The sequence below is a fragment of the Dicentrarchus labrax genome, unplaced genomic scaffold, assembly GCF_905237075.1.
Source record: "Dicentrarchus labrax unplaced genomic scaffold, dlabrax2021, whole genome shotgun sequence".
In the NCBI taxonomy this organism is placed as follows: domain Eukaryota; kingdom Metazoa; phylum Chordata; class Actinopteri; family Moronidae; genus Dicentrarchus; species Dicentrarchus labrax.
The window spans coordinates 6578856-6590860 of record NW_026136704.1 but is presented as its reverse complement, the minus strand read 5'-3'; the positions used below and the strand labels follow the sequence as shown (position 1 = coordinate 6590860).

The following is a 12005-nucleotide window of genomic DNA, read 5'->3' as shown; positions in this document are numbered from 1 at the left end:
GGATATTGTTAAGTCACTGTTGTCTGTTAAGTGGAGGTTCCTCCAAACCCACAGCTACTGAGTATGTTTTTATATGGCTGTCTTTATTTCAGATGTCTGAGCTGAGTTATTCCAATGTGGGAGTATTTTACTGAACATCTTAAGGGTTTTCAGTTTGTAAAACCAGCAATGAAATCCGCCTCACCCTGCTTTTAAATGCTGCCTACCCACCTACAAGAATTCCATTAGTCTGGCATTCATTGGTGGGTTTCAGTGGCCCACAATAGTCTAAAAGTGTGCTCTGGTAAACATGGAAAACTTGAACACTTGTTTGGAATGTATGGGTCATTATGGCTTCTCCTGATATTGGCACGATTGTTGATATGCACCCACCAGTCTGGACACAAGAATCCTTAAGTAATGAAGCCTTTGTGCACAATAGAGCAGATGAAAGACATTTGGAGAAATGTTGCACAAAGTTTCCTTTTTGTTCTCAAGTTAAAATAAAAGAGTCATGTACTGACATAAATGTGTTTATTTGACCATTTTTATAGACAAAAATCTCAAAGACAGCAGCACCTGCCATGTTAATTACACGTCCAAGGTAAAAACTTTACAAAAATAAATAGCTTAAAAAGGAAGCTGTAATAATAAAATAGTATGGTCCTTCACTGAAGGGATATAGGCCTAATGCTTCATCTCTTTTGTTTTATAACATACTGTAAATTAACAACAGGAATGAAGAAATCAAATATACATACAAGAAAACTGAAAACAACTGTGAGTGTTTGCATATGATGCATTAACAAATAAAAGTCTGGAAATGAATAAAATTAATGTTATTTTTCATATACACGATAGATAGTATGCTTATCACTTAACTTAGTAATAACACCTCCGAAGAAACATTTGTTGCATTGCAGATTGTTTGTACCACTGTTACTCTCAACGGCTTTATAATGCACCTGGGAAAAGGAGAAAACTAAACTATAGGGCAGAGGGAAAGTCTCTGTCATGGGTTTTTTCGGTCATGACTGGCCAGTCATTATCTAGACTAATTCTTTTTACACACCGTGTAAACTCAGATTTCTATCAATTCTACACGTCTAGTTTGGCATTGAAACAATCTGTTCTGATGTAGGCTCTAACTAGTACAAGTTAATATCAGATTTAACGTCACTCAATGGTTTCCCCATAGTTCGACCATGCTATGTTTCAGGATAAAAACGTGACATCATCACAATCATTTAACACAAGTCACATTTTGGTATGTGTGTAGAAAAGAGAAGCAATCAAACAGGAGCGCACTTCCCAGAGACTTAAAATCCCAATACATCAATCGTATGTACATACCCCAATAATAGGTAAATGGCTCGATCAAAACTTTGTAGGGGTTTGAGTTCTGTGGAAGATAATTGGAGGTATATTTACACTGTGCTGGTGTTTGACAGCAGGTTTCATGCCATTGCTCTAGCCCCAATATAAGCGACAGCTAACTTAAAAAGACATACTGAAATAGATTATATCAGACTTCAGTCAAAAAGTTAGTTTCTATTCAAAGTGGGACTAGAAAACTTCTCTTTCGGGAGAAAACACACACACAGCACCTTCATCTAGCATCTATACATGGCATTACATGTACATCCTGAGGTAGATTTCCATTGTTTCAATTCTCAATAGTGGTTGTCAAATGTCAACAAAAGATGACAAAACAATATTCAGGCAAATGCCCTTAATGGGACTTGATGCAACCAGCTGGTAACATGGATGGATTATGAGACAATGGGCTCCAGGGCACAGACACACACAGTCGAACCACATTTTGAGTCACAGAGACACAAAACGACCTCGAGATGTTTGTAGTTGTCTTTACACTTACTTTACTTTACAGTCATTTTGTGTCTGATTGTGGTCGTTTTGAGTTTATTTTTTGTTGTGTCTCTGAAGTCATGTTATGTCTCTTTGTGGTCGTTTTGTTTCTCTTTGTTGTTTTGTGTCTCTTTGTAGTCATTTGTGTCTCTTTGTGGTCGTTTTGTTTCTCTTTGTTGTTTTGTGTCTCTTTGTAGTCATTTGTGTCTCTTTGTGGTCGTTTTGTGTGTCTTTTTTAACACTCATTTTTGTGATTGTTTTATGTCTCTTTGTTGTTGCATTATGTCTTTTTGTGGTCGTTTTGTGTCTCTTTGTGGTCATTTTGTGTCTCTTCCCCCAAACCCCTTGGGCTTCTGTGCCCCTGTGCCCATTCAATAATCCATCCATGGTTGGTAAGTGCAGTCCGACCATAAAGGGAAAGTTCGCTGTACTCATGTTCCTCATAAGCACTCTTGGTTGAGACATTCTCCGGAGACTGGCTCTGGAATTTTACTTGGATTGCACTTCTCTGGCTCAACAGTCTTCCCAGTGTAGTCTATGCAGAAGACGCTGCGACGGCGCTCCCCCTGACCACAAGTTCGTGAGCAGGCGGACCACGGTCCCATCTGCCATATGGGGCATGGCAGATCCCCACAAGGCCTGATGTCTACTGGCTTCAGGTCTTTGTCGCACTGGCTGGAGAGGAAGCCTGCGCTGTCTCGGCATTCAACGTTCCTCCTGGACCATCCGGAGCCACAGCTCTTGGAGCACTCAGACCACTCCCCCAGCACCCAGTCAGTCACGCCAAATGGATGGATAATATGCAAAGACGATGAAGAACCCTTCTTTTCCTTGGATTTGTTGAAGGTCACATCTCTAGGGATGAAAAAGGTATATTTGACCTTGGGAGGGTTGGCGTCCCCAGCTGTGGCGAGGAGTTGGATGGTGATGGCCTCCTTCAGCTGCCTGAAGCTCTGGATCCTCTCCAGCGTGGTGGAGGAGCCGCTGTACTTTAGCACAGCACCCAACGCCGGGATGTCCTGCTCCACCGTGGATACAGAGAAGTTCCCATTGAGGATGTAACCACCACTCTCTCTCTTTATAGCCAGGTAGTTCCCATCATGTTTGATTCCTCTGTGGCTCCGCTGCTTGATGTCAATGTTAGTAGCGCCAACAGGAATCGTGACAATGTCACTGTATCCATAGCTGGTAGAGAAAACAGAGGACTGCATTTAGATAATTGGAATACTATGTTTTCTTATTTTAAATAGTTCAACAGTTTGGGTCGTATTCTATCTTCCTGAGAGTTAGATGAGAAGTTAAGTAAGTGGGGGGAAAGTAGTAAGCCCTGGCTTTCTCAAAAATAAAAAACAATCCATCTACTAACACCTGTAAAGCTCACTACTTAGTCCAATAGTGGCTAGCACACAGACATGAGATTGGTTTTGATCTACTCGCTCATCTAACTCTCAGTGAATACGAGTATTTTTGACAATGTTCTGTTTCTTTTCAGGTATACGTGTTCATTCCTTTGTTCCTTTTTTGACTAGCTCTTTTATTAGCTCCTTTTATCCTATCTTACTTGTCTATCAGTAGAGAAATATTGGTCTAATGAGCCACAGTGTAGGATAGTATTTTGCCTGATTTTCCATGGTTTATATTTCCATTCAAAATAACTCTCATAACTCTCATTGCTCCCATCAGATTAGAGAAGGTTCACATTATAAAGAGGTTCAAATATGCCTCTGGACTAGTCTAACACCTGCATAAAGCTGTGCTTGTAGATGGTGCCTAACTGCTTGTGCAGTGTTCTCTTTTTTCATTACAGCATGATCAGAAAACACACTATAGACTTGCTCTGTAACTGTAGTGCAAGGAAATGCATATATATACATTTCACTGAATCTCAACTTCCGTGTAACTACATGTGCATGCATACTTTATTGTTTTTCTTATGTGAGGGATGTTTTCAGACTTACGTTGCTTTGTTGTAGGAGCCTGTGATCTTTCTACAGGTGAGCCCACTTCCTCCACACACTCCACACTTATCCACTCTCTTGTTGGATCCAATGACCTGGTCGCAGCCTGCTTTCACACACTGGCCTTTGACACAGACAGATGTGGTGTCAGGGCCACAGGTTGTCCCGTCAGTCACCTGCAGGGACCCAACAAGTAGACGTTGTTCATTCCTTTATCGTAAGTGTTACGTAACAGTCAGACTTACCTGCATCAGCTCATATTCTATTTTAAGACAATAGGTACTGGCAAAGAATCATAACTGAATGTCTGTATATTAGCTTTTTATGGAGTTTGGAGTAAGATAACTATTTATATTATTATTATTACTATTTTACTCTGATGAGTACATTATCTAAACCGTCAACCCTATTTTAGGCATCTTTACCAGTGCTACATATTTGGCTTTCCTTCCAGTGTAGTGACCCAGTATTCTTTATGCTAACGTTCTAATATATAAATAAAATTGCGTTTCATTATTGTTGGTTCCGTGCTTTTGTAGTCATTTGTGTTTCTCTGTGGTAGTTTTGTGTTGTTTTATGGTCATTTATGTCTTTCTATTTCAGACTGAATTTAACATCAGATCAGTTAGCTGTAGTGTGAACCTAACATGTTGCTGTGTATCAGCTGTGATTCAGAGTGCATAAACTGTACCTTGGATTCAAACACCTTGAATTCACTGCTGCCCCTGGCCCTGCAGAACAGCTTACATCGGTCTCTGGGAGAAACACCGGCGTACTTCGGTATCCACTGTTTCATGTTCCCGTTGTAGTCCAGGTAGTTGGGGCTGTTGTGCTTCTCACACTGCTCCTCTCTGAAGCTCTTTCCTAAAGGTAAAATATGTAGGAAAGCTTAGTGCACAATATGATGAGGTCAACTCGCTGACAGGAAGCGCTGATATTATAATATCAATATAATAATCATTCACAAATTAGGAACTATTTTAATGACGAATTCATCATCAAAGTCATTTTTCAAGATAAACCACCTGAACATCACAGTTGACTGCTTTTCTTTTTCTTTTATGACCGTAAACTGAATGTGTTTGGGTTTGGGACTGTCAGACAAAACAAGCAATTTGAAGAATCACCATTTTCATAAACTATTGATAATAAATACAAAAAATACTACACTGGTTGTCTAAAGGACAGTTAGACAGTTATCCACATTATTCCTGGTTTCCATGGAATTCTTGTGTCTGTCTACCTTGTCAAAAAAGTCTGCTCACACCAAACACCACTGAATATTTGTATACAATTCAAAAAATGGCATACAAATGGTAAAATATCAGAAAATGCTGAATTTATTATTTCATATCAAAACACTGGTTGTCAGCAGCTTCTCGTATCGCTTTGTGAAACCTGCTTAACGCTGATTCTCACCTTCATTGTTGTCACAGGGCTGCGTGTTGCAAGACTGGTACTGAACCCTCTGTCCCTCACAGTACTTCCCTCCGTTCTGTGGTACGGGGTCAGTGCACTCCCTATAGGAGAATTCCACCCCACCTCCGCATGTTCTGGAGCACTGCTGCCATGGTCCCCACAAGCTCCAGCCGCCATCCACAACCACCTGCAGGAAAACACAGCAAGAGAAGAGGGAAAAAAGAGCAGTCAGAGTAGTTGGTTAGAGCTCAGTGCCAAAGGCAATCTCAGCTGTGTAGCCTAAACCACAGTCTGGGCTTCTGGGTTTGAGGCCGCACAGTGTGTTGGCGTGCCGCGACTGCAGGCTAAATCTGTGTTGAAGTTCGGCACGCGCCTGCTGTCTGACTCTACCCACATTCCTGCCACATGTGTCACTCACCACTTGTGGAACCTGCCATGCTGCAGCTTTGTAAGGCGAAATTTAAAGTGTGTGTATATGCTTGTGTATGTGCATGTGTGTGTTTTTGCTAGCGTGGGTGTCCTTTCCAGAAGTTTTATGAGTTTGGACCAGCTAACGTCCGAACTGCCAGCACGTCTGGGTTCATAAACAGATGTGTGATCATAACACAAGGAGAAGATATCAAGGCAACCGAGCTAAAATGAAACACTGAGATGTATAAATGTTCTTTAAGGAAATATAAAAAGGCATCATGGAGCAGCTGGATTTGAACCTACCAAGTCCAACAATGCTGCAGGCCTAATCTGTGTGCTTTTAGACTGTACTTTTCATTCATGTATTCCAACTTAAAACTGCACACAGCTGTAATGAATATTTCAACTAACTGGAACACTGTATTCCCTTCTTTTTCCTAAATCAGCAGATTTCCAATGGAAATTTTGTATTGGGTTGTTGATCTTATGGTAACTTTTCTGGAGCTTTCAATTGTATGAGGCAATCTTCAACAGTTGTCATGGAATTTTAGATGTTCGAATTTTTTCTGAGCACCTCTCGTCCCTGTCGTTTTAAAAGTTGAACTTCAAAGTCTATTCTTGACCCTGGAAACGGTACGTCCCTAGAATTGTTTCAAAGGGGCCACTGAAATCTAACGTCAATATGCATTAATTTAATTTTATTGGTTTAAATGAATAATACCTAATGTGAAATATCTGTTAGGAGCGTATTACAGTACTTACTACTCAGTAGCATATTATGCATAAGGGGTAGGGGGTGTGGTGGGAGATGTTCTGGAGCTTTTGATCGAGTCACACTATTGAGAAAATGTTTCGCATACATTAATGACAGACCTATTATCTGCATGTATGAAAAGCCCAGTGTGAACAATCTGCTAAGGGAGTTAATCTTAAAGTTGCTGACTTATGAGTTTTTACAAGCCTGATCACTCGATTCCTGAGTAAATGAGCAGCTCGCTTCAAAGGAAGTGACTCATCGAAACCTACGCGGCAGTTCTCAGCAGCAAGCAAGTGCAAGCAAATAAACAATGTCAGCATGCAACATGAAACAAGAAGTAAGCTGGGTATGGATTTACAGTTAACTGATGTCCTATTAGATCCTTCCAAGACTGACTGAAGTCAAAATTTTACAACAATTACTGACAGCTGACCACAACACCAAAGTGTGAAATGTCCAAGTGCAGCTTTAATACTTTCTTCTGTGTAAAAACTTGAAGCATGAATGAATTTTTTTTTTCTTTTTTGGAAACTTGGGAGCAGAATCACAACACATTTACTTTGAAGGCATGTTTCTAGCCACCTAACAAATAATGCACCACTATGCTCATCAGCAAGTTGCTAACTTTGTGTGTCTGCTGTTTGGTGCTGGGCAGGTAGTGTGAAGTGGTCTTATCTTATTGCTAATGAAGAACATGTTTTTTTCTTTAAAAGTGATACAGTCTTGGTTTGGTTACACCAACTACTACTTTTCCGATAAAGACTTACCAGCGGTTGCATCACCTCCTGGGTCGGCATGCAAGCTCCATGGAGGCAGGTCCCGTTGAGGCCGCATTGGGTGCCGTCAGCCCAGGGCAGGCTGCCATTCTTGGTGGAGCACTGCGGTGTCCCGTCCTCCTGACACCACAGCTGGCTGCAAATATCACTGTCTGAGGTGTTGGGGCAGTGGACAAACTCCTCTCCAAAAATCTGCTGGCACTGCTGGTCCAGGCTGTACTTGGTGCCTGGCAGCTCACTTGGTAACGGTATGGTACTCTCAGGGACATCCAGCAGGCAGTCCCCTGTGGTTACAATACAAAGGAACACTGTATGAGGCTGGTTATATTGTGGTTTATAGAGATTATGGACTCAGCAGCACTGTGACAATTGTAATTGTGTTGCTCTTTGTGTGTGGCATGACAACAGTGGAAAAATATTCAGGGCAGGTTGTGTCCTGACTATAAAAATGAATAATTTAGATGTAACTAATGCAATGGAGTTTTATAGGCAGCCTAGTGCTCTGAATCTGGACATTTGAAAGCTATTCTAAATCTGAATTTATTCATTGTTCCTCTAATGATTCTTTATTACATTCAATAAGCTTTTTGTCTGGAGTTGTCAATGACGTCTGCAGTTCGGAATGAACATTCTCAGCCACATGAGTTTTTGTTGGAGGCATTTTACAACTGATAAAGAACATATTTTGCTGACACCAGCTGTTGCTTTTGGCTGAGGAGGTGAAGAACAGGAAGAAGTCCATTGTATGACTCAGTGGAAAAAAAGGTTCACTGATAGGTCTAGCAAGGATACAAACAACACAAGATGCACAACACGAGATGGGGAGAGGGAGCAACGGAGGAGAAGCAAAGAGAGAGAGGCGGAGAGGGAGCGAGCATGGAGAAGAGGATGTGGAAAGAGAAGATGTGGAAATCTAGGGCAAGATAAACTATCCCTATAACCCATAATTTAAGGGGAGCAACATGTTTAAGCAGGAAAGCCATAGTAAGAGCGCGAGAGGAATAACAGTATGTTTTATTCATCTCTGAATGAGCCCTAATAACAGAGCCACAGTGGGCAGACATCCACGTTGGCATGTTGTCTCTACAGGGCTGCTCACTTTTGGATTTACTCAGTGTGTAATTTTTAACACGCTGGGGCGACGACCTGAAATATTTCCTACCATGTCCGTTGTCAAAGAACTCTGTGATGTAGCGAGCGCTGCAGGGAGACCAAGGCGAAGTCTTGTTGAGGCTGACAAACAGTGGAGCCATCAGGTAATGTCCTCCTAGATCTCCAAACAGCCTCTCACAGGTCTTGGAGTCGTCATGAGGCATACTCAACACATGACCTGCAGTGTGAAAGGATGCATTGATAACACTGATAGACAAAAGTGTAGTTGGATAGATGAAAAAGCCTTAAAGCTACACATGAAAGAACTTGCCTATTACACTACATTTCAAAAGTTTTTCCATCAATCCTACACCCACACCAGCCCACCCGTGTGACAATAAATGGGAGCTAACCGAGCTCGTGTGCAGCTGTGAAGGCAGCTTGCAGGCCGTTATCCTCAATTACTGAGCAGCTTCTTTTGGGATCGCACATTGTCCCGACATCAGCCACACCCAACGTGTCGCAGCTCTTCTGACCGCAGATGTCCTGCAACACAGACACACACAGAAAGCACTGAAACCGGAGCGTCAAGGTCATGGTGATGGAATTAGATTTGAAAAGCTGATACCAACACTTAGGAAAGCAGGTGTTCAAAATCTTATCGTATCGTATTAGGTGTTATATCTTATTGAGGTTAACAAGCGTCTGATACAGAGTGACCAATGAGTGGCAGGTTGTATTCCATTCTGTGTTACTGCCATATGCCAATTTCGGTCTGCTGATTATTATTTGCAACTGCTGTGGGCAACTATTAAAAGATCTGTCATTCGTCCACAGGCAGAGACCACTTTTCACAATTGTGTACCGCTCTTGTTTTAGTCAATTCACGTCAATTCTTAGCACTATGCTAGTGCTAGTGTTACTCTTCAACTGGCGTATTGCACTTGAGAAAGACATGTTACTGTTGTGTTTGCTAGCACAGGCCACAGGCTTATGGGGATTACTACAGGAATGTGTCACTGATGACTATCAGTGTGTTGCTGCTGTGTGCCACATAAAAACATCAAGAAACTTATGTTCCACTGACAGGTGCCACTTTATATCTGCAGGTACTGTGTAAAACAGGTAGCCAGTGCCATAATGATATAGTGTAGGCAGCTGTCACTGATGTAATGAATGCTTTACTTTTCTAGTAGCTAAACTACCGGGATTACCTGAAGCTATATATTAGCCCTGTGTAGCTCGAGCAGCCTTGGACAAAGGTTGACCAATACTGCTACAAGCCAATAGGCATTAGATAAAGAGGCCATTTTTATTTTTTATAATAAAAGTAGTGTTATACTGTATGTATACAGTATGTAGGCATACTGTTAACACAGCAGCGACATATTCCAGTACGATTTGCCAGTGCAGTGTGGTATGTACCTTTCGATTGGCAGCAACATACTTCTAGTCAAAGAGACAACTACTGCTAATAACAAATTACACACACAGCGGCACATCATAATTAGTAGTGGCATATGGTATGTCAATAAGAATGGGTACGTACCAATGGAGAGTTGTATCAACCAGTAGAACATGAGTGACATACTATTTGTAAGTGCCATCAGCCAGTAGAAGCACAGCGGCGTACCAAAAACCAGCAGTCACATACCTCTCAGAATCGACATATGTCATAGAACAAAAGATGCATACCATGAGCCACTTTTTGATCTTGGCTCTGCTGCCAAAAAGCTTCATTGTCATGGAACACTTAAACTCTCCACTGAACTATGGTGGCCACGAGTATTATACACTGGACCTTTAACTATTTCTTTCAAATCAATTCAGGTTAGATAGATAGATATACTAGACACATCAACCGGTCTTGTCATGAATAAGCAAAGTAGTGTTGAGCAATTCCCCAGTTAACTTGTAATCAAACAATTTGTAACCACAAACACTGTGGACAACAAGACTTTAATATTCCATGTTTAATGGCCAATACTGTCTTGATACATTGTTATAAACCAAGATACGGTGTATTTCCTTTCAAAAGTAATACTCTTTGCTTAGAAACAGCTGGCAGAGTGGACTATCAAAGTGTTAAAGACATTATTCTGTCAAATAGTAAATAAAGTAAGTGTATGGGCAGCCCTGAGTGACTGTTAGAATAATCACGTAGGATGGCGAACCTTCAGCGTCTATTTATGTCCAGTTGTTTTTATGCCACATTTTAAGTCACAAATCAAAAACATGTTGTTCAGTGTTTCCGTCATAAAACAAAGCAAATAAATATCCTCAGAATGCAGATGTCCAGAGCTGTGATGTGGGAAAATGAAGAGCTTGGTGTATCAGAAATCTTTCCCCGCTTGAGAAGACGCCTGGCTGTACAGGACGGAGACGGATACGTCCATGGCCTCGCCTTAGCCCCAAAAAACCACAAGGCAGAGCCCTCTGTGATTTGAAACACATCTGGACTTGGAGCTGCCGTTTGAACACAGCTCAGCGTGTGTTTGTACACCTTGTTCCACAATAGCATCCATCACTCATGCATGCGGACACAAAGCAAGATGTATGGGTCAAAGCACAATGCACAGTATTGCTTTTGCAGATAGTGCAGACAGATGTACAAGCACACACAGACAGCAAAAGACTGCAAAAGTGCATGAGAAAAATGTTTCCACTACATGCAACAGAGTGTGCGTTTTGAGTTTCACAACAGCCAGTAGTGGCAGCAGCCTTCTCTTATGACTGTGGCATACATGGCATACATTTTGAACCCAGACCTGGCTGCACACTCAAGCCCTGACCATTTAAAGTGCCTTAATCATGTCAGGCCTGATTTGTGGTGGCACTAAAGTTAGCTCATCCACGAGGAACCTTCCGCCCTCTACATTTCAAAGCATATCTCCGCAGAAATGGAAAAACAAACACAAACCGGGTTTGCCTGAATGATGGTTTCCCAGATCGAAAGCCGCTTCGACAAATCCAACACAGGACTGCAGAAGCCCATATGTTCTATTCATCATCCAGGGTCAGATTTACATGCTAACGTCATTCAGTAGGCGGATAAATGCCAAGCCTGTCATCAGATCAAGCTTCAACCAGGGCACTTTGCTATAAAAATGTAATAATAGAGAGGTTACTCACCTAATGTATTGTCTGCTAACACCTTGTCAACATGCACATACCAGATGAAAGAAGGCAGCCAAATACAGCAGAATAAGCCAATCACGAGTCAAACCCTGAGGACTTGTGAACTTATTTCCTGTCGAAGCATCCATAAAGCACAGTTTGTTTGCTTTCTGATTCCCCCTGCTTGGAAAAGATTACAACTATTCCATCTTGAAGATCCTTTTGCAGCATTCTTAATTTACCCAAAGGGCGAGAATGACTTTCCTTAACCTGACCTTGTTTAATCTTTTCTCTAATCATTGTCGCTCAAAAGAACAAAATATTAATATAATAATTAAGATAATGTTGTCCCAAAGCAAGGAGCTCTTTTTCAGCTGGGACCCCCTACTTCAAACACAATTGGCCCTAAAATGCATCTGTGTTACTGTAAGGCACTTTAGTTTTGAGTAATTGTTGTGTGGTTGAGTCTGCTGCCTCTGAAACCACATTATGTACCGCAGCTGGACTGAATTCCACCAGGGCTTAATTCGTGACTCATCCATGCTGGATTATTGCCTTCTGAATGGAGAACACAATATACCTACAATGGGTGAGTGGACTATCCATTCTAATCATACACTGTAAAGC

The 12005-nt window shown here is 41.5% G+C and overlaps 1 protein-coding gene across 2 annotated transcripts in view; it reads right to left on the bottom strand.

Moving 5' to 3' along the window:
- Window positions 1–499: 499 nt before the first annotated feature.
- LOC127362260 (A disintegrin and metalloproteinase with thrombospondin motifs 8) overlaps window positions 500–12005 on the bottom strand; it is a 17814-nt gene continuing 6308 nt past the window's right edge. For both annotated transcript variants that reach the window (XM_051397751.1, XM_051397750.1), the window contains exons 3-9: window positions 8675–8807; window positions 8332–8499; window positions 7161–7453; window positions 5226–5412; window positions 4498–4670; window positions 3807–3982; window positions 500–3033 (exon numbers count right to left, since the gene is read on the bottom strand). In XM_051397751.1, the coding sequence (XP_051253711.1) occupies window positions 2289–3033; window positions 3807–3982; window positions 4498–4670; window positions 5226–5412; window positions 7161–7453; window positions 8332–8499; window positions 8675–8807 (1875 nt within the window). In that variant the 3' untranslated portion in view covers window positions 500–2288. The remainder of the gene's footprint in view (window positions 3034–3806; window positions 3983–4497; window positions 4671–5225; window positions 5413–7160; window positions 7454–8331; window positions 8500–8674; window positions 8808–12005) is intronic.